The sequence below is a fragment of the Octodon degus genome, unplaced genomic scaffold, assembly GCF_000260255.1.
Source record: "Octodon degus isolate 3935 unplaced genomic scaffold, OctDeg1.0 scaffold00029, whole genome shotgun sequence".
In the NCBI taxonomy this organism is placed as follows: domain Eukaryota; kingdom Metazoa; phylum Chordata; class Mammalia; order Rodentia; family Octodontidae; genus Octodon; species Octodon degus.
Genome location: NW_004524605.1, coordinates 2,611,741 through 2,633,980, shown reverse-complemented (window position 1 = coordinate 2,633,980; position 22,240 = coordinate 2,611,741). Strand labels below are relative to the sequence as shown.

The 22,240-nt window shown below is 52.6% G+C and overlaps 1 protein-coding gene across 1 annotated transcript in view; it reads right to left on the bottom strand.

The window, feature by feature from the left end:
• Positions 1-207: 207 nt before the first annotated feature.
• Slc36a3 (solute carrier family 36 member 3) overlaps positions 208-22,240 on the bottom strand; it is a 25,630-nt gene continuing 3,597 nt past the window's right edge. The window contains exons 2-10 of the mRNA XM_023713094.1: positions 21,758-21,848; positions 19,421-19,509; positions 16,084-16,179; positions 13,769-13,853; positions 12,783-13,001; positions 8,458-8,556; positions 7,895-8,061; positions 3,968-4,137; positions 208-476 (exon numbers count right to left, since the gene is read on the bottom strand). Coding sequence (XP_023568862.1) covers positions 208-476; positions 3,968-4,137; positions 7,895-8,061; positions 8,458-8,556; positions 12,783-13,001; positions 13,769-13,853; positions 16,084-16,179; positions 19,421-19,509; positions 21,758-21,848 — 1,285 coding nt within the window. The remainder of the gene's footprint in view (positions 477-3,967; positions 4,138-7,894; positions 8,062-8,457; positions 8,557-12,782; positions 13,002-13,768; positions 13,854-16,083; positions 16,180-19,420; positions 19,510-21,757; positions 21,849-22,240) is intronic.

The following is a 22,240-nucleotide window of genomic DNA, read 5'->3' as shown; positions in this document are numbered from 1 at the left end:
ATGGTATAAATTGTTGAATGTGATTCAGAGGTACAAAAGACCTACCAAAAGCCTGAGGGGTCTCGGTACTACCTGTGTTACCTTTGTTTATCTTGGAAAGACAGACTGCTAATCAACACAGAGATGCTGGGGCTTGATGAAATGTATATAATATCCACATCAAAATAAACGTGGTGGGAGGGCAGCTACTAGAATGAAAATTGATGATCACACATAAACACCTGTGGAGTTGGCCACAGCGTGGCTGATGGGTTGGGCCCACTCATAGATGGCTTGGTATGTCCCCAGGATGCAGCCCAGGAGGCCGAGTGTGCTGATCACGATGTCCTTTGCCACGGTCACATAGCTCATGTCCTCGGGGTAGAAGGTGACGATCTCCAGGAGCGGCGGGATGACAAGGGCCAGGGCGCTGCTGCTCACGGAGCCCACCAGGGAGATGACCAGGTCCAGGCGCGGGACAAGGATGGCGGAGACGCCTGCGTGCGGGGGAAAGCATGGGCTCAGTGGGCAGGGCTGTGAGGAGGGATCTAGAGAATACGCCTCACTCTGCAGCCCAAGAAGCTGCTCGGGAGAGGCCTGTGCGGCCAGCTGCCAGGCCCAGGACTCGGGTTCCCACTCTTGCTGCGGCACCCGCGGCACAGCAGCTCCCCGCGTGTCACCTGCAGGACCCTCACCCAGCAGTTACCATCGCCACCTCCTCCTGGTAGAGATGGGGCACTTAGAGCTCCAGGGGAATCTGTGCTCTTCCAGGGCGCAGAGAGGAGAATCCATCTGTGAGGCGTGCTAAAAATGCTGTGCATATTTAGGACTTATATATATTTTTTTACAGTAAAAGATATACTGCCGCTCACCCCTCTCGGTCTCCCCGTGAGAACTGGAGCTCACATCCCACCCTTCTAGCCACTTTCTGATGCTGCCCTGGAAGTCCTCATGCCTCGTTGTCCTTAATCAGTTCAAAAGATTTATCTTCCGGGGTCATTTCCACTGGAGAAGAGCCAGGAGTCAGCCTGCGCCAGCCCCTGAGGGAGGTGGGCGAGGGAGGGCACAGCGCGAGGCTTCTACCGCTGCTTTCCACCAGACGGCCCTGGGTGGTGGCATTCGCTGTTTTCTTCATGCCTTGTACTCCCGGCAAGGACTTCCAGCTGCTTCAGGAAGGGCAGGGACACGGGCTAGGTATGTGGGAAGCAAAGGGCAGCCGCTGGAGGGGAATTAGTGGCAACATGTCTTTTACTTCATACACTTGAAAAAATTTAAGTTTTCATATCAGCTAGGCATTGTGCCACGCACCTTTAATCCCAGCACTCTGGGAGGTTCCCAAGTTCGAACCCAGCCTGGGCAGCTTATTAATTTTGAAACCCTATCTCAAAATAAAAATGGGACTTAGTGCAAAAGTTGACTTCAATCCCCAGTATTGCAAAACAAAACAAAAACAAAAACATTCACTATTACAATGAAATTTGTAGATGTCACATCTAAGGGCTGCTCTACTCGACTGGATACACAGATGCCCAACTTGTAAACCTAGAATCAAACTGCGTGCTGCCTACTAAGATAGCCTCTGTGTAGAAGTAAGGATGGAGAGAGAGACAGAGACAGAGAGAGATGACAGAGACACAAAGAGTCAGAGAGAGATACAGAGAGACAGGGAGTGAGACAGAGATGGGAGAGAGAGAGAGAGAGACAGAGACAGAGACAGAGACAGAGACAGAGACAGAGAGAGAGAGAGTTCTCTGTTGTCATCCCAGTCTCAGCCTCTCCTACTTGGGAAAGGTGTGGTGACTGAGCAGGACATGCAGCTCCACTATGGCTTCGGGCCGTCGTCCTCCATCTCTGTCCTCCTGTGAGCACTCTTACGTCTCCATCTCTTCTACATACAATGAATATATACCATGGATGCTTCCAAAGGAGTCTAAAAACTCACTTTTATATAACTGTATGGTTTTTCTATGGAGCATTGTTCTATAGACGTGTGCTAGTTGCATGGTTGCTGGATTTTTCTTCTTTTGTGTTGCTGGGGATCAAACTCAGGGCATCACGTTTTGGGCAAGAGCTCTGCCAGTGAGCTACCTCTGCAGCCCCTGTGTCCGAAGTGGCTGTCACTCAAGGGTCTCACATGGGCTCCATCATGCCTGTGCTGGGCAGGAACCCTTCTCGCTGCTTCCCTGTGTCAGATGTTCAATCAGTGCTGCCCACAGGAGGGTCAGAGCCAAGCCGGCCCCCATGGAGCCCATGCAACGACACACATGGTCTGAGAGCTGCCGGGCACGCCGGACGGCAGGGGAGCCACTGTGGCGCCATGCTGGTTGTGGCAGCCACTGCACAGAGCCCAAGTCCTGGTATGACGGAGGGGGCCCGGAGCGCAGGACTCGGGCCCTGCCATGCTCTGAGCTCCCCTCTCACCGTCCCTGCTGCTTCTGCCTGCTCCCTGCAGCAGTGCCTTCTTTACTCTGTATCTGCAGCCTACCTGACTTATAGGTCTTAACTGAGGTAACCCTGCCACAAAAAGGACCCTTGCGCCAGCGTGGGCAAGTGACAGGCCCCTCCAGTGCAGGGGGCGTCCTCCCCGTGCAACCTCAGCCAAGGCACGGCACAGCCACGTGCATCATGGCGTTCCCCACAGAATGCCCCCTTCTGTCTCTGCATATCTGCTCACAGGCTGCAAGCTGGCAGGGGTGGGGGGCAGGCGCTGTGTCCTCACCATTGTCCACTCCTCATCCCGGTGCCTGGCTTGTGGGAGGTGCTCCACAGGCGACTGCGGATCATGCAGCCGATGAACGCCACCAGAACTGATGGATGGATGAGGAGGAGGAGGAAGTGGTCCCTCAGTAAGTACAGAAACCCAACATGTCCCTAGAGGGTCAGCTTACTCGAGCCACTTTCCTGATCTCGAGTGGCCTGAATTACACAGTCCATCTCTTCAACCTATGCTCGTCCTACAAGGGCTGACTTCAGAACACACCTGTGCAGGTTCCTGGGCCTCTTGGCGCCGACCCGAGCTCTCGCACCTCAGCCAGGCAGCGTTGCTGTCTCTGCTTGAGCCCCCATACCTCAGCCCGGTGGAGGCGCGAGGCTTCTCCTGACTCTCGGCTGAGACTGGGGACTGTGGTGCTAACTCCTGGAGCTTTTGAGACTGCAGCTCTGTCCCTCATACAGTGACCCACGCGTGTTCAAGGCAGATCCAGAAACTCCTGAGCTTTGGTTGTCTAGGGAAATCACTCCCAGTTCTCTTGGGCCTTCCTCATGGGCAACCTTTTCCGATTTCTCTACATGTGCTCTATTTTTTTCTTTTGTGGTAACAGGGATTGAACTCAGGACCCTGTACTTGCCAGGCAGTGCTTATTCTCCTGAGTTATCTCCCTGGCCCTTTTTTCTTTCTACATGTGCTCCAAAAAAAAACCAAAAAAAAAAAAAAAAAAAAAAAAAAAAAAAAAAAAAAAAAAACAAAAACAAAAAATTCCCAGCTCTGTTTGTAACGTTTCCTAAAGACCTGCAGCGGCTCCCAATGGGAACAAACAGGCAAACAACGATGAGACAAGAGGGAGGGACAGCAGGCAAAAGGACACGCTCAAAATGACCCTCGAAAATGCAGCAAATCGATGCTTTGGGGGTTTCTACACTTGATCTCAGCCAAAAGGCTGAGAAACGATTACATTGGGGTTTCTTAACAATTAAACAGCTTTAGGGTAAGAACACTTTACTGTAATTTGTGCTAGGAGCAGCTCAGCACAACGGGACTGTGCCATGCTGTGGTGTGTTGGTGTCACGCAACCTGTGCTCCTGTCCCCCGCTCCATGCCATGGTGCAGTTGGACACGCACGTGCTCCCCAGTGTCTTCAGATCAAGACTCCCGGGCTGGCCAGGTGGCCGGGCTGCAGGAGTCCTAGGTAATGTTAGGACAGCGCCTGGCGTGCCAGGGTGACCGCGTGCGCCCTGCTGTCAGTGTGGGCTGTGCCCGCGGCCTACTCACAGGTCAGACACACCAAGGCTGTTCGGACAGCCAGGTCCACCAGCAGCGCCCAGCTCTCTGACACCTGGGAGACGGCAAGCGGGACGATGATCTCGGCCGGAACGTGGAACTGCAGGGCGTAGGTGAAGAAGATGCCGACGGAGTACATCACCTTGACCGACAGGTACAACCTGCAGACAGATCACCCAGGGGCGTGAACCGCGCCGGCTCCTAGGAGGGCGGTCAGGCCGCACGCACGCACGCACGCACGCGCGCGCGCGCACGCACGCACACACGCACGCGCGCGCGCACGCACGCGCGGGAGCTGGCGCTCACCCGGGAGCTCCAGGGTTGGCCGCAGCCCGGACTCCGCCTGTGAGCCCGCGGCGCGGCTCAGGCAGGTGGGGTGCTCATCCCCGGAGGCCCCGAGGCACCCACGTGGCTCAGGAGTCTGTGCTTCAGTGTTCTAAAAGCTCAGGTCTGCACAGAGCAAGCGCCACAGTGCCACAGTCGCGCAGGGAAGAGCGCTTTCCTCGGGTTCCCTCCCCCAGGAGCCACTCCCCGCTTCCTGGTGGCCCTCTGGAAGCCACCTGTGTGGACACGGAAGCGCACGCGAGCGCACGGCACGCGCACGCTCGCAGGCCAGGTGCTGCCCTCTGGAGGCTCCCGCAGCCCCGCGCCTTCCGCTTAACACCCGCGTGCCTCTCTTATCGTGTGGGTGCAGCGCGGCTTGCAGTCCCGGCTCCTCCGTGTCTAGGTAGTTCTGCCTTTGCCAAGGAGACAGCGAAGCAAGGAAGACTTTGCGTGTTTGTGCACAGAACTCCAGAAAGGGAATTTCCAGGTAAGGATACAGCACGTGATTTTAAATTTTGATAGCTAGTGACCTACTGCTCACTTGCGGTCCTAGCCAGGTGTGTGAAAGTCCATGTCAAAAATTGTGCGAGATGTGGTATTTTATACAATGGAGTACGGCTCAGCTATAAAGAAAGATAAACTCGAGGCTTTTGTAGGTGAACAGATGCAACCAGAGACCGCACCGAAGGGAACATAATCAGACGCGCACGTGTAAGCGTCGTGCTGTCTCCCTAGTGTGAGAAGCTGAAAGAGAACACAAGATCGAAAATGGACATAGACACTGTGAAAGGGAAGGAGACTGCTGACAAGGAAAGAGCAACTGGGATGGGGAAGGGGGACAGAAGGAAGGGACACGCACGCACGCACACACACACACACACACACGCACGATCACTGTTTCCTATTAGTTTGTTGAAAGGAACAGTTAGTGCTTGAAGCGTCTGACCAGTCCTCCCAGTCTTCCATGCCTGTGTCTGGTAATCTAAGCATCTACCTTGAAGATAGCAGCATGCAATATAATAACCATTGTGAGTTTCCTACCATCTTGTTTAGAAATTATGTATCATTTTAATTGCTTTTTAAGATCCTCTTTCCTTTTTTTTTCTTTTTTTTTTGGTGGAACCGGGGATTGAACTCAGGCCCTTGCGCTTGCCAGGCAAGCGCTTATTCTACTGAGCCATCTCCCCGGCCCCTAAGATCCTCTTTAAAAAGAAAAATACAGCATGCGACTGCATGGTAGTGTCTGCCATTGTGGTTTTTAAAATGGGCTTTTCTATTACTCTGTAAACCATCTTTTCAAATACCAAGTGGACGTTTTTCTGTGCCTGTGGGCTGCGTGCTCGCTTTCCCCGCCGATATTTTTGAGTTCTGGGCGTTTTCCACGAGGACCATTGGAAACCCCGAGTTGTTCTCTAGCTGAGGTTGGAGAAAGGAGAGCTGCTCCTGGGTGCCCAGCTTTCCTGGGAACATCAGGGTGGTGCCTAGCTCGTGAGACAAGGAGCACAGCTTCCACGGGTTCCACCAAGCGTCTCTCTCGGCCGTTACCACAGCACATGAGGGGTGTGGGCTGCGACATTTTTCTTATTGTGCAGCTCTTGTTTTTTGGAAATGTCATTCCCCTAACTCAGCCCAGAAGGAGCAAGGCTGTGGGGACACAGGACTGGGACAACTCTGTTGGGAGCTGCAGAAAGCTAGGAATTGATCAAATGTGTGTAGGTGGGACTGGGCCTCAGTGCCTAAAGCAAGGGAGCTACCTCAGTCCTGAGGAAAACATCCTGCCTGGTTCAGGCCAGCTGTTAGTCGCTAGGCAATGTTGTGTGCTGTGTTGCAAACTTTGCAAAACTATAAAGGATGGGTTTGTTGTGAGTTGAGTTAGTCTTGCCCATCAGGCAGACTAGTGGCTACCTAGCCCAGTTTTTGTCTTCTCAGCTATCTTTCTCATTCCTGCCATCATGTCTCCTGTACCTGTGAAGGGCTTACTGCGTGTTTCTGCGGGTCTTTGGAATGTTAAGTCATGGAATGCTCAGCATCACTACAAGGTGTCTGGCGGTCCTTCGAGCTGCCCACCAAAGCCTTCCCTGGCCCCTTGAGTCTTCGGAAGGTGGAAGTGTGACTGAGAGCAAGCCCCTGCCCTGGGGAAAGCTCTGGGGCCACTGTGTCCTCTGCCATGGCAACCAGCAGCCCTTCGGAGAATGGCTGCTCCGCCAGTGTGGCCTCGGCCGCCCTGTCATGGACAGTGACTCACGCAGAGTCAAGCATCTGTGTGAACAGCCACGGAGCTTATCAGAGTTTAGCACAACTTTGTCCTGCTGTTAGACAAGAAGAAAGGAACAAGGGGAGGGGATGCAGAGAGTGGGGGTGGCGGAGAGGAGCCATCGACGCATGACCTGTGTGTACGACAGTGTCACACTACAAGCCAGGATTTCATACAAATGAAACGCGCTCTGAGCTACTTAGTGAGTTCAAGGCCAGCCCAGGCTGCATAACAATGCCCTGTCCCCAAAATGATAGGCACTAGTAAAACATATTATAAAGACAGATAAATGATAAGGAATGCAAAAGTGTTGACTGACTATTTGACAAAGTATACTTATTTTAAAAATCAAAATTTTATACATAAAAATGGATTCTTCTGATTGAATCTTTAAACATATACCTAAAGACTTACAGAAGTTTGGATCTAGAACTTTTGTATAGAATAGTTTGTGCATTATTTAGTAAGAGTATTTAAGTTATTAAGAATAAATGCCAAAAAATGACTTCATAGTGTAAAATAAATAAATGAGCTGACATTAGAAAATAACTTATTCTATCCTGACTGCGACAAACAAGCACTGGCGTGGTCCTCCTTTACGGAGGCGGGAAGAGGCGGCTGCCCACGGCCTCACACGATCCAGGAAGCACAGCCCGCCGGCCCCCTTCAGAGCCCAGGCTCCCTAGCGCGTGGCTGTTGTGGCCACTAAGTGTGCACCCAGCGCTGCCCCCACAGTACAGCTACCCTGTGACGTGCGTCCACTGTGTGCCAGCCCCCAGCGCACTTCCTGGGTGTGTGGACGGATGAATGAATGTGCGCCCGACCGGGCTCCGTCTGGGGCGCAGAGTGAAGGTTCATTTCTGGAACTGGGGCAGAAAGGGCTGCCCACCTGTGCATTTCCGGTCATTACTTTTAACTTTTTTGTGGTTCAGTTTTGTTTCCTTGTCATTCTCAACTCATGTATTTCAGGGGTTTTATGCTTTAAGGTCAAAGTATAAAGGATTCAAGATTTAGCTTCTCATGAACAGTATGGCTGGGAAGGTTACATACTGTCTCTCAGAATATCCATTTCCAGGTCTATGCAATAGACAGCAATAATTGTAATGATAGTAATGACAATAATGCTAACTCATAGGGAGGAAGCCAGAAATCAAACAAGATACTGTATATTGCCTGGATCATCAAACTGACCTATTATTATACTAGTAAACACTAATTAATCAATCCTCATATTATCATTTTCAACCCTGGTTAATGAGAACCCAAGGGCCTGTCATTCTGCGGTGACCTTTGGATCCCAGGCTTCTTCTGATGCCCACCTGAGGCCAACAGGGACATACCAGCAATTAGGCAGGTTGAGAGTAATGCTGGCCTGGGTGTCCGACCCGAACTTCATGTAGCCCAGTGTCCCCATGCAGATATAGAGGGCGATGACAAGGGACATCCCCAGGTACAGAACAATGGAAAACTTCTGTGGATTCTTCATCTGGTTTTTGAGAGGCAGAACCTGGAGGTAGAAAGAGTGTGGGAAAGAAAAAGTGGAAAGACGTGGAACCTCATGAAGATGCAGCTGCCCGCACGAGCGCAAGCACAGGCGTCCCTCTCTGGGTTGCCCAGGGTCAGGAGGGGGCCTCCGTGCCACACTGCTTTCATTTTCTCTCACGCTGTCTACTGTCAGGGACGCCCTGCCTTGACTGCTTAGCGACTTCTCATTCGGCCTTCAGGGCTTAATGTGGTACATGGAGCTGTAGCTACTCTGTACACACATGCTAACTTTTCCTTCACTGGGGATAACCATATTCTTCACTTTTCATAAATGCTATTAATTTAGACACCTGGAATTAAAAACTGGCCACCTGAAAGAGCAGTAGGAACCATTCACATTCGAACTCACGACTCTTACCATACCAACACCTTCAAATGTGAAGATGGTCGTACCAAAGAATAGCAAGAAGGTTTTCCAGTTTGCCATCAGGGGTAGGTTGCTGGGATATGGAATTCCCTGAAAAAAAGCAAGAGAAGGGCGTGGGCTTTGCCATGCTGTAGAAGGCACTCCAAACCTTTGCTGAGGGGAGCTGGGTTAGACCTGACCTCACAAGCACAGGAGTACCCATGGGGCACCTAGAGCCTGGCCAGCCTTCTTAACCTTTAAACCAAGAAGCCTCAAGCCCTGGAATGTGGATCTGTACTATAGCCTGTTAAGAACTAAGCTACACAGAAGCAGGTGAAGGAATATAAATTTCATCTGTCTTGATAGCCACTTACTGTTCCGTTATTGCCTGAGATCCACTTGGTTTCAGATCAGCAGTGGCATTAGATTCTCAGGAGCACAAACGCTACTGTGAGCTGCACATGTGAGGGATCTAGGCTTTGTGCTTCTCATGAGAATCCAAAGCCTGGTGATGGGAGGTGGAGCTGAGGCAGTGACGCTAGTGCTGGAGAGTGGCCGTAAATGCAGAAGAACATTGACAGACAGGTTGGACGGCAGAGACCATGATAAATCAAGTGCTTGCAGCTTCCTCTCAAAATGTTATCGGTGAGCAGGAAGTGACAAGCTGTATCTGGTGGCAGGCTTTAAATCAGAATCCATCACTTGTGTCGGTCAGTGCACAGCTTACCCGTTATCTTGTCTACCACATTTGCCCCCATCTCTTTCTTGCACTGTGCACTCATCTCAGCCACGGCTTTGCTAAGTCCACGAGTAACCTTAGCCAAAGTGAGTGAAAACACACACGTCACTGGAGAGCCTCTTCGAGTGGGTGGGTGGAGAGACCCAGTGATGAGAGCAGAGGACTCCAGGACTGGCAGCAAAAGGAAAGTGGCATTTCAATAAAATACCAAGAGACCTGCTTAGATTGTGGGTTCGTTGCAACAGGTGACTCACGCGCTCCAAGCCCGCTTTGTAAGGTGTGATGATGCTACCCAGTGAAGTCACGAAACCTTCTAAACTGCTTTTTCACACGGAGACCAAGCACCCTGTACTGAAAGACAAGGCTTTGGAGGTTTTAAAAAGATCAAAACGTGAACAAGAAAAAGACGCAATTGTTGAAGGCCGTTGCTTCGTCAAATTGTTTGACACTGAGAGCAGAATTCTTAGTGTTTAACCGCATTGCTAAAGCTAAGCAGCCTTTCACTCCTGGTGAAGAGTTGATCCTGCATTCTCCTGAGAACATCTGTCATGAATATTTAGGAAAGGCTGCAGTCGGAAGGAGGCATGGGGCATGTGTTCCTGTCTTGGCTGGCAGCAAAACTAGATAAACTGATGAAACAGCCATGGCTACTGAGGCCTCATGGCTTGAGAGGATCAAGGAGTCACTGAGGTTGATGAGTCTATCCATGTTGACAGCAGGCAGTCTATCCATGTTTCAGGACGGTGTGCAAGAGGATATGGTATGTGCAGTTCTGTTGCCAAACAATAACCACAGCTGTAGGATTATTCAAGTACTTGGATGGTGACACAGCAGTAGAACTGAACCACTCATTCTTTGTCAGGGAACACGCAGACAGAGTGATTGCCAGTGAGTGCGTGGCTTTCTGGTTTCACTAGTAGGGTCAAAGTGGCAGATTCTGAATGGGAGTTTATGTTCTGGGTCACCCAGGGGGAGGTGCTGGCTAGCGAAAACTGTCACCAGAACTCAACAGTGTTTTGCAGGACATGATTACCAACTGCATGAAGTACCTCCCCTTAGCTCGCATCTGTTCATGCAGCTCTGCAGGGAGATGGATGCAGACCACGCATGTCCTCACCTACACAGAAGCAAGATGACTTTTCAATTGTAGATTTCTGGCCAGAGCTTTGAGTTCTGAGAGCCACTCTAGACATTTCTTTTAGAAAAACACTCCCAACAGGGAGCACACTTCAGTGACACAGAATAGGCCATAAAGCTTGCTTACGAATGGGCAAGGTGCTCAGCAGACTCGGCCTGTCACTTTAGGGGAGAATGAGGACTGTGTTCAAGCTGGCAGACAAGTGGACATATTCCAAGCCAAGCTTGGATTATGAGGGTGGTGAGTGAACAGTGGGATTTTTGGTGAGTTTTATACATTAGCAGACATTTCCAAAGAGATGAACCAGGGCCTTCTTTCTCCAAGGTGCTGCACGATCACCTGGCTCAGCTTTCAGAAGACTTAGAATGTTATTTTCCAACTGCATAAGACCCCCAAACTGGGAAGGAGGGGGCCTGTGGCCCACTTGTAAATAAGCCAGGAGAAATCAGTTTGTCTACGCTGCAGGAGCAACTGCTTGAGGTCATAAACATACGACCTTAACGTACATTTGGGGCAACTTTCAGTCTCCCTGCATTCTAGATTAAAGTCAAGGAGGCGTGTCCCGGCAGTGCCACAAACGCGCTGAAAGGCCTGCTTCCAGTTCCAGCATCTGATCTTTGTGAAGCAGGATTTTCTGTGGTGACAGCAGCCAAAATGAGACTACAGAGTAGCTGGACCTAAGTAACACACTGGGTGTCACTGCCCTGCCCCAGGTGGGAAGGGCTAGATGCAGGGACACGAGCTGAGCGCTCTGGTTGTGCATCGTGGATGTAATGGTCCTGGAAATAAAGCGCACAATAAGTGAGACACGCTTGAATCATCCCAAGACATCATCCCGCCTGTCTGTGGAAAGCTTGGCTTCCATGAAACTGGCCCCCGGCGCCCGAGCGCTGAGCCTGCTGACTTAATTAACATAAGACTCTTGAAGCGCCAGGGAATGACGAGAGCAGCTCTGTGCTCGCTCGCTCGGGCACAGGAACTGGTCCAGGTGAGCACAGGAATCAGAGGTGACGAGTAGGACACCTTCAGGGAGAAAGAGGTTTGGGAATGAGTGCCATGGCCACCGAGCAGGAGGGACAGTGAGGTGGCACCTGTGTCAGCACTACGGACTGCGGATAGGAAAGCCTCTGCTCAGGAGCTTTCAGTGGGCACCGGGACTCTTCCCGGCACTGACTAAGGCCACGCTTGTGCGTGGCCCACACTCATCCACATTTGTCCGTCCTGAGACTGTGTTTATCTGGCAGAGGGGACTTCAAGGCAGCTCCGCTTTCAGACTTTGAAGCCTGTGGTGCTCAGGGGGTGGGGGACATTGTGTTGGTTGCGCAGACATGCAGGAGCTGGCCGCAGACTGTGGGTGGGCTACTGACCAAAGAACCCCAGCGAGCAGCAAAGGCCCTGGTCAAGGAGCAGAAGAGGAAGTCGGGGGAGGGGTGCTGGAGGGGGGCTCGCAGGGGGTGGTGAAATCCACTGTGAGAAGTGGAAGGAGTGCGGGGATTTCTTGGGGAAGCACCACCCACACGAAACCGTCACCACAGAGCGCTGAGTCTGAGGAATGACAGCGAGGCCTCTGTGCAGCAGGAAAACAGGCGCTATCAGAATTGTTTTTGGTCAAAACTGACTGTGCAGCCAAGGGACAAAGAAGAGAGGAAACCCCTGAAAAAGGTCTTCCTGTGTCCTTGTGTCCTTATGGAAGGGGACTCCCCCTGCAAACAGTGACCCCTTCTCACCCACCTTCCTGCCCTCCACGCCACGAGTTCCCTCAAGCAAGGTTGGCGTTTGTGAACCGAGGCACTGCTGTATCTGTCACAGTGGCAACAGGAAACTAATACACTGCAAAAACTCTCAGGCCCGAAGAAATGAAACTGTAAAAGTAGCATTTCAGGTCCTGTGAGGACAGGAGAGCGCAGGCCTGTGAGGCAAACTGAGTTGGTGGAAAACCACTTCGGCTTCCTGGTTCCTCGTATGGAAGCTGGGGGTCCAGTGCAATAGAGTGGAGTGCTCGGCAGCAAGCAGATTCGGTTCCTTTACCACCTAGGCGACCCTTGTCCAACTACTGCTGTTATGGTTTTGGGTGGTCATTTAGTCAGAGCTAATCTCCCCACGTGAATGCAACATCGGTGACAGGGGACACCTCAGCTATCTGTTTTCACGCCACTGAATCCCCAGTCATCCTTGCACAGCAACCAGGATACAGAAGGTATGCAGAAACTATGAGCTGTGGAGTGACGCACTGTTGGCCAACACTACGCTGAGCAGGAGGAGGTGCAGGAGGAGGAGGAGCAGGAGGAGGAGGAGGAGGAACAGCGATTAGCTTTGACAGCTCAGGGGCAGAGGTGTACCAGAGCTCACCGTGGCAGGGCCAGCTCAGAGCCGGGGGCTGCCTTCCTCACTTCACCTGCCCATTGTGAGCACAGCGCTCTCAGAACCTGACCCCCTTCTTCCATGGCCTCAGACACAGACCTGCACGATGTACTCGAAGATCAGAGCCGTGCTCCCGAGTGTGGTGACGTTGGCCAACACTGAGAAGATGGACAGCAGCTTGAGGTTCCGGATGAACACCAGCATGATCAGGAAGGGCAGGATTGTCAGCATGTAGGAGTGGATGCCCAGGAGAGGGGTCAGCTCCAGGGCCCTCCTGGGCTGGCAGGTGTTAGAGAGGACGTGGGCTTCTTCCACTATCTGAGAGGGCACAGGGAAGGGCAGAGTTGGTGGCCGGCAGGCAGGCCTGGGCAGCAGAATTTTGGTTCGTCTGCAGACAACCTTTTAGTGCAAACATGTTCAGGTACTGCATAGGGCATACTGAAAGTGAAAAAAGTAGCGCTGTTCATCTGAAATTCCATTTTAACTGGGTGCCGTGTGTTTTTATTTCCCTGTAACTGGTGTCGTGAGTGTAATAGCCAGGAACACTCAGAGTCATAAAGTCTCAAGGCTGAAAGGTCCTTTGCCACCCAGGCCAGTCTCTTCTTTCCTACCCAGTGGTTGTTTTCTCTCATAAAGGCAGAGAGAGGGAGCTCTTCACACATGCACACACCTGTCTGCCGGAGTTACCCAGCTCTAGAACTGGACAGAGAGCTTTCATCCGTGTGGACATGCAAAAACAAGTGTCCTCCTCTAGCCCACAGAGCCGAAAAGGAGCTGTATCCTCGATTTGGGGGTGTATTAGGGATGCAAGAGGAAGCCTGCAGCTAGTATAGTCCAGCATCCTCTGTGTGACATTGTGCGAGAGCCCACGTGCTCTTCTGGCTAGAAATGAAGCTGACTTGGCTTCCGTCTCATCCCGTGAGAATGTGAGTCTCGAGACTGCCGGGAAGGAGCCCGACTGGTGGAGTCGGAGCGGAAGGGAAGCCGGCCTGCCGTGACCAGGCGCGGCGCTTTTGTTAGTGTAAGTCTAGCAGGGGAAGTCTGCTCTTCTCCTCACCTACTCTGCTAAGAAGGGGCTTCTTTACCTGCTGTAAATTGTCTGCCATAAACATAAAGTAAACACTGCAGAAGCCCAGCTGGGTAACGATTAACAAGAAGCTGACAGCGTACCTGAAAAAGGAAAAAGGCAGAGAGAGACAACAAACATTGAAGTTATTTTTAAGAGTACTTCTTATGTTTTATTTAAACAGTGACTAGTCTTTTCTTTTTCTTTTTTTGATTGCTTCCTGTGGTTCTGGGGATGGAACTCAGTGCCTTCTGCATATGGAGCAGCATCCCTAGACTTACACATAGTTTTAATTGTATTAAAACCCTTAAAAATTTTGAGTTGCTGTATTCTTCTTGTTCTGCTTTTTTTTTTTTTTTTCCTTGCAGCCTTTTATCTTTTGGTTATTGCCGAAGACCTCAGATATCCGTCCTGCAGCGTGTCCTGTTTCCTGGCTTTGGCTGATGACTTCCTTGTGCCATCATCCATCCACCTTGTTCTTCTGTCCCCTGTACTTTTGTAAACTGGTATTGCAGCCAGTGACTTGATTTGATGACATTTCTTCATTTATTTATTTATTAGAAATATTTCAGAAGTGTCATACATTCCATACCTTTGGTATAATCCGCAGCAAGGCACAGTGTCCCTGGCTGTCTCCTATCTAGATGCAGCTAAGCTAAGATTCAGGCTAAGCGTGGGACACGGGACGGAGGGCAGCAGGGTCTTCCTTTCTGTTCCCACTGACTTTTCACCTCAGGGCTTGCGCATGCATGAAACACTGCCTACCTAGGATGGACAGTTGCTAATCAAGTTCCACAAGCGTATGAGATACGCTACAATTACGAATATCTGGCTGGACTAAAATTACTTCCCCAAGTGTTCCTAACTCCTTTTAGTTTTAAAAAAGTTATTTATTTATTTATTTATTTGGTACAGGGTCTTGCTATGCAGTTCGGACTCATAGTGACCTTTCTGTCTCAGCCTCCCCAGCACTGGGATTATAGGCATGTCCCACCATGCCGGTTTCGGGGGCTGGCTCAGCACGCCCCAGTTCCGGGGCCAATATAGCATGCGCTACTGGGGATTGAACCCAGGTCCTTGGGCTCACCAGGCAAGCACATAGACCGCTGAGCTATTTCCTCAACCCCTCCAGTTCCTTTTATTTTATTTTAATTTTTTCCAACTCCTTTTAAATCTCATATATCCAAATAAATGTCACAGTGTAAGCTAGAGGTGTGGGAGCACCACGTCTTGGGCTGTCCTCCTTGGTCTACCACTCAACTCCTGTGCAATCCTGAGCATCTTTATTGTCCTCTCTGGGATTCCTTACGGTGTTTCAATCCCAACAAGCATGAATAACGTAAACTCTTAAGACCATTCCTGCCCTAAATATTTATTCAATGTCATAAGAAGGGGCCAGGGAGATGGCTCAGTGGAATAAGCGCAAGGGCCTTAGTTCAATCCCCAGTTCTGGAAAAAAAAAAAAAAATCCACTGTACATCATTGTCATCAGAAATTGACCATTGCCTCACCTGCCTGATAATTAGAGTGACTCCCAATTGAAAGGAGAAACTCTGAGAATCTAGGAGAGGAAGGCAGAGGCATCGAGGCAGGGGTAGCGGACTCCTGCCCCCCAGAGGGCTCTCCTGGGAGGGCGCAGTGGGAGGGGCTTGGCGGATGTCTGCTTCCCCTACCAATGTCCTGGCCTAAGCTATGCCATCTTTATGTACCTCGGTCACCTCATGTCCAGGACAACAAAATCCCAGTCGGCTAAGTGTGGTGCTCACCTGTAGTGTCAGGACCTCCTGGAGGCTGAGACAGGAGGATCACTGTGATTTCAAGGCCAGCCTGGGTCATATTAGTGAGGCCCTCTCTCAACAACAAAATAATAGCAACAAGAAAAATCCTGACCTGTCTACCTCGCAAGCTTGTTGAGATGATCAGAGATGCTGAGGCAGAAAAATATTTTGTATGTCATCAACTTTTTTCATTAATTTTTTATCAAGCAAGGCAAGATCACTAGATGGCGCCTGAGATTTCCCAAAGGGTAGAAGAAGACCTCAAGTTTCCCACTTAGAATACACAAAACCACTTTAGGAGATGTTGGCGAGAGTGGAAGACAGATTTATGGGGCTGAGTTAAAGAAATCCCACTTGGTAAACCGAGTGTGAGGCCTGAGGGCGAGGCCGCTGGGGTCTGTGGAGCGACCTGTGGGCTCTTACTGTGTTCTGAGGGCTGAGCTGTGTACCCTGGTGTCCGCCGGTTACTGAGGTGACTGTGAGGGCTAGAATGGGAACACGGAAAGTCTGCGTGCTCCAAGTTGGGCGAGGTGCCCGGCGCCCACCCCTGCTCTACCTGCCCCACGCCGAGTGCGTCCTCAGCCAGGGGCTCGCGCAGCACTCCAGGCTGTACATGGTGGTCTCCCCGTAGTTCACGAAGGTCTTCTGCAGCCTAGAGGAAAGCACACGGACCGTGTGATGGAGGCATTTGGTGGCAGCGCCACGCACTCCTGAGTGACTCGTGCACGCGAGGTGTTAGCACGGGGAGCGCTGCGGGTCTCCTCTTAAGGGAGTGTACATGGCTTTCTGGAGTTTGCCTTTTATTCTTTCCTTTCTTTTTCTTTTTCTTTTTTTTTTTTTTTTTTTTTTTTCTGGCAGGGCTCTTTTAAAGCACAAATACAGTACTTAAATGGAATCCTTGGACTTGTTTTGAGTGAACAGTGGGTTGCAGTGATTTAGATTAGAACAAGGGCAGGGAGCGCGGTAGGAGCAGGGCATGGGGAGGCGGGGCGCTGGGCCTGCCTCATCCTCCGGATTTGTGCTCCTGTTTCCTGCTGCCCAGGGCGCACGATGGGTGGAGATGCTGCACCCTCCTGGGATGCCAGGCCCAAGGCCCAGCCTCTCGCTCTGCCCAGGCTGCCACAGGCCTGGATGTAGCACCATCTCCGTTCTGGACATGCTCTTGGGACAGCTGTGGGCGGCTAAGGTCCAGGATGCCCGGACTCAGAAAAGCCCCAGGTGTACTAGGAAAGCAGGAGCTGAACCCCCATCGCTGCCGACAACTGCAGACCTGGGGCTGGCTAGCTCCGGGCCTCACTCTTCTCCTGGGCAGTCTGGGGCTGGGAGAGGAGGACGTTGGGGTGGGGGAGGAAGGGACAGGTGTGGCCCTGGTTTCTTGTGCTTGCTGTGGTTGGCACTGGGAGCGTGACTGGATCACGGCAGCGAGGCTGGGGCCGGGAAGGGCTGTGCCCAGCGCAGCAGTTCAGCAGTCAGGGTCGCAGCGTGCTCCCTCCAGGAGCGGCCAGAGAATCCACCACCTACTCCTCCCAGCCTTTCTGCTGGTCCTTTCTGCAGTCTTTCAGTTGCCCGCCCTCTGCAGAGGCCTCGCAGCCGCCTCCCATATCACTAGGAAGTGACTCACAGGACAGAGCTGGCCCCTCCACAGGAAGAGGAAGCAGGGGAGATGCAGGTGCCAGGCTGAGCGAGGCCGCGAGGCAGCCCCTCCTGCCTTGTCCTCCGACCGGTCTGCCTCTGTGTAGTGGCACCTTGCCCTGGGTCTCCAAGGATGGAGCTTCTGGCTGGAGCACCCTCCTCTGTCAGCCTCAGGACAGAAGTGTGGCCCCTTCAAGCATCCCCTTCAAACACAGCTGTCCCTTCAGCCTGCTTTGCTCGGAGTTGCAAGCAGAGCCGGTGTCCGACTCCCATGGCCTTAGTGAAGTGGTCACAGGGGTAAGAATAGGGATGGACGCTGTGGGGTCCTGGGATGTCAGCTGCTGGGAGGCTGAGGCAGGAGGACAGCGAGTTTGAAGCCAGTCTGGGCAACATGGTGCGATCTTATCTAAATTTTTTTTTTAATTCTTTTTTTAGTAGGCCGGGAAGTAGCCCAGCAGCAGAGCACCAGCCTGGGATGCACGAATCAGCAGCACAGTGGGGCAGGGTAGGGGGGAAGGAAAGAAAGAAGGGAAGGCAGGGTGCCACCGACATAGCCTGCATGTGACGGGCATGACCCGCTCCCTCAGGGATGCAGCCACAAGGTTCTGCAAACACATTCTGGTAAAATGTCTTCAAAAACAAAAACAAAAATAAAATAAAATAAGGTGAAATCTCCAAGTTTTCAAGCATTGCCTTAAAAAAAAACAACGCCCCAAATCTACAGGGAGGCTGTAGTCAGCTCCTAGGGCACCAGCCTGAAAACTGCATTAGACGTGAAAGTGAAGCCCCGGAGAAAGGCGGTGGGGCGCGCCGAGGAGTCGGAAGCGGCAGGGTCCAGGACGGAGGGGAGAGTCACAAAACGGCCAGCGGAGCCAGGTGGGCCTCCAGACATTGGCTCTGCCTCTTCGTGGCTGTGTGATCCTGGCTAGCACTTAAGCCTCAGTTCACTCATCTGTAAAGTGGGAATAAAGCCAGTGCCTAGCACAGAGGTTCACAAAGGCTCTGCTGTAGTAAACTTGTACCATTTGTGGAGCTACTGGATGAGCAAAAAAGCTCGCAGAAGCACTTCCCCACAGTGGGGCGCTCCCCAGACAGCCGGGCCGAGGCTCCAGGTGCGCGGCATGGGCTGCACAGATTTGACTTTATAAGGAGTTTAACTTTTTTTAAAAAAAATTTAAAATATTTTATTCATTTGGTACAGGGTCTCCCTACGCAGCTTGGACTCTGAGCGATCCCCCATCTCAGCCTCCCCAGTGCTGGGATTATAGGTGTGCTCCACCACGCCTGGTTTTGATGGCCAGCATGGGTCCTTGCGCTTGTGAAGCACAGACTGCTGAGCTGTCTCCCTGGCCCTATAAGGAGTTTAGCTTAATGTCCCCCTCTCTGGAAGCTTTTCCCTTGGGACACCCTACTTGGACTTGCAGGCTTGGGCGTGCTGAGGCCGTGGGGTTCATCAGCAATCTGTCCTCTTCACAGTTGTCTTCCTTGAGATGAATTACTAGGGTCATCAGCACTTGCCAATCCTACGGATCAGCGGGCTCGCTGCACGCTGTGCCTGCCCATGCCTCTACTCCTGGCTTGTTTCTCCCAGGCTCTCCCTTTCCCTCCAGCACAGGGCCCAGGAGTTCCTCTTAATTGTTTCTATCCCTTCTTCCTCCGCTGTCCCCAGCTCTAGGGGCCCCTTTCCTGCTCTGTGCTTCTACGTGGTTGGTGCACTGGTTTCTGTAGGTGGGTGAGAACGGTGCTGTTTGCCTTGCTGTGCTAGCGTGTTTCACTCAGCATCCTGATCTCCAATCCCATCCACATCCTGTGAATGACAGGACCCCATTCTTTATCACAACTGAGCAGTATTCCATCATGTCTTTTCTTTCCCAGGTTGTTTGTATTAAAGTTTCAAATGACTAAACCTTGAGTGTTCTGTGGACACTGTAAATGATTCATTTCGTTGTTAACTGTATTTATCACTTTTACTAACTGGTCCTAAAAGGGTTTGCCTGGAACAAATTTCCCTGGCAAAGGATGGGGAGATTAGAAGGAAATCAGGCCTGAGCATCTTGTGTGTACCTGGCAGTTCATGGGGTGCTTTGCGTCTTCTCTCAGGGACCCAGCTTTGGGGGTGCAGGACCCCAGTGACTCTCCCAGCCCCACCACCACCTTTGGGATGTGCAGCAGCTGTGTTAGGGGCTGGAGAGGCAAGCGATCAAGGGGGACTCAGCCTCCCTGGGTGCAGCAGCTCTGGGTGGGAGGGAGGCGGCTCTGACCTCTGCGTGAGGTGCTGCGCACAGTTGAGCAGGATGACCATGCAGTGTACCGTGAGGATCCCGATGGCCAGCAGGCTGACCGGCCCAACCTGCGGAGGAGAGGTGGGCATGAGCCTGCGGCCGGGTGCACTCTCCGGTGCTGGCTGGGACAAGAGGCCTGTGGAACATCTCAGGACTTGTGGTTCTGCCCATCCTGGGACCCTTGCAGGGGCCACCTCCCCTCTGGCAGGGTTCTGCCATTGCCCGTGCGCACCACTCCCTCAGCTGTATCTTTTCTCATCTGCCTCCATTCTAGCCTGCTAGGGTCCTGCACGGCAATGTTAATCCCTGAAAAATTCCTTGTGTAAAGATGGCTAAGTTAGATAGAAATTGATGTGCAGCCAGAGAGGGGCTGGCTGTCCAGGACTTCAGCACAAAAAATTAGGATATAGGAACTGGGGCCCCAAGTGCATCTGGGGAGAGCCGGCCTGCAGGCCTCCCGGGAGAGAAACAGCAATTCACATTACAGTGATTGGCACCACCTGGTCCAGGGGCCTGGCAGGCACCCAGAGCATAGGTGGGGACCTGAACGCCTGCACCACCTTGTCCTCCCTTCCCAAGAATTCCTTTGATCCTTATGTCCCTCTGTGTGACTCCTTTCCCTGCTGGATCAGTGTTAGCTGAGTGGCTGTTCTGTGCCTGTAGCCCCACATGTAGTCTGAGTGACACTGTCCCCACTGCGTGACATGGCTGTGTAACTGCCCCCACTGGGCCCCTTGTGTCCCTGAGGAGCTTTCTCCTTTTCTACTCTTCATCCCCTTTGTCCCTTGGAATTCATTCTTCCCTATCTAGGGAACATGGACGCAGAGCATCTGACGTTCAGTCAGTTGGGAGGTACAGTATTTCTTTGTCACTAGCTTCACCTCCTCTCAGATACTGGAAGACCAAGGCTGCTTTGGTGACTGAGCTCCCTTTCTCTCCTGTCTACTTGGCATTGGGGCTGTCGGCCTGGTGAGATTCTGCCGTAAGGAGCTGCGCTGTGCATTGTGGGTAGCTGAGCAGTGTCCCTGGGTTTCCTTACCAGTTGTCAGGGACCCCCTCCCAGCTCTGACAGTCATGACCCTCCCTAGTCATCACAATGAGGGGGATGTGCAAAGAGGTTGCAGTTGAGCTCCCTGCTCGTGCGTGTCCAGCTGATTCATATTCCTCTAGAAAAGTGTGGCCAGTTATAAACAATGTCCTGGATGAGATCAGTGTAAAAGAGGAATGCTACCCCCGGCTCTACTTTGGACACTACTGCCCTGAGATGACATTATCTGCCAAAAGGAACAAGTGAAGGGCCGGGAGCACACACCACTAGACTTCCCGGGGATGGCTTCTCCAAGGGCTCAGGCTTCCTGTCTTGTTGATTCCTGTACTCCCAGGGTCCACGGGTGCACATGGTAGATGCACGGTATCTCAGCCCAGTGGGGTCAAGGGTTCTGGGGCGAGATGGAAGTAAAGAAATCAACAACTCCTAGGAGGAACATTTAAGATCTGAAACGCCCACACCACATGGGCAGGGACGTTTGGCTGGAGGTGGCTGGCTCTACACCTCTACAGCGGGCCTTTTCAAGCCCAGAGGACTCCAGGAGCTCTGGCTTGGAATAGTGCAGGTCAAGGCAGGGCGGAGGACGCAAGGGTCTCGCCGTGCCTTTCTTGGACCCCAGAGCCCCTGACTAGGCCTGAGGAGAGGGCACGCTCGGAGCCACCAGGCAAAAAGGGCTTCGCGTGTGCCAGGTGCGGCGGGCAGGGAAACCCGGCCGCTCTGGGCCTCTCGGCCTTCAGTTAGGCTAGGAAGAAGGGTGTGTTACACAAGTAAGTGCCTCTTGCCTTCGTGGGTGCTTCAGGAATTTTGGTCAAGAGAATACCGTGAGGGCAACACAGATACTCACAGGAAACATAGTTGAGAGAGGGGAGGCAAAGTTCAAAAGGCAGAAGCAAGGATCAGGCAGGGTGCGGCCCAGGGGACACCCGCCAGGTGGGGGAGGGGTGGGCTCCCCAGGTCCCTAGAACTCACGGCCAAGCCCCTGTTCCACGCCAGCAAATGCCTTAAGTGGGGGCTGCATAGTTAAACCTCCCAGGAGCGCCCTGGGAGTGTGAGTAGCGAGGTAGCAGGAAGTGAAAGAGTGACGCCCGCGTTAGTGACCCAGGGGACCCCGTGTTAGTGTAGGACACGCCATGTTAGTGTAGTCTGGCTCCTGGCCCGCATAAGCACACTTCCTAGGGAGCAGGCGCCCCTGACTGCCCACTGCGCGCGGTGCAAAGGCCCTGCTCAGCCCCTGCGTGGCAGCCTGGCCCCAGCCCGGTGCGTCTTACCAGCAGGCCGGCGTTCTTCACGGCCAGGGGCAGCCCCAGGAGCCCGGTGCCCACGTTGCATTTCAGCAGGTGGATCAAGGTCTGCGCTGGCCTGGGGAGGGGAAGCGCACAGAAGAGTCCCGTCGGGGCGAGCAAGGCCTCGGTGCCTGCTTGGGGACGGGACGAAGCCAGGTGCGCGGAGCGGTGCCGTGCGGCCCTGTCCCGCCTCTGTCCCGCGCCGCCCCCGGCCGGGCGCTCGTTGGGCGGCTCAGCAACCGCAGCGTACACCGCGGGCTCCGAAGACCCTGAGTGCCATCGCCGCCAGGCCCGGGGGATGCCGCGTGCGCCGGCTGGTCATTGCGATCGTTTCCTTCATGATTTACTCACCCTAACGTTATTTACGGGGTCCTGCTACGTATCTACGCTCAGAGAGCAGCGACAGGATGGTAGGGGCGGCTGCATTTACAGGCTGCTTCTAGGCGGCTGGTTAGTTGTAAGTCGCCA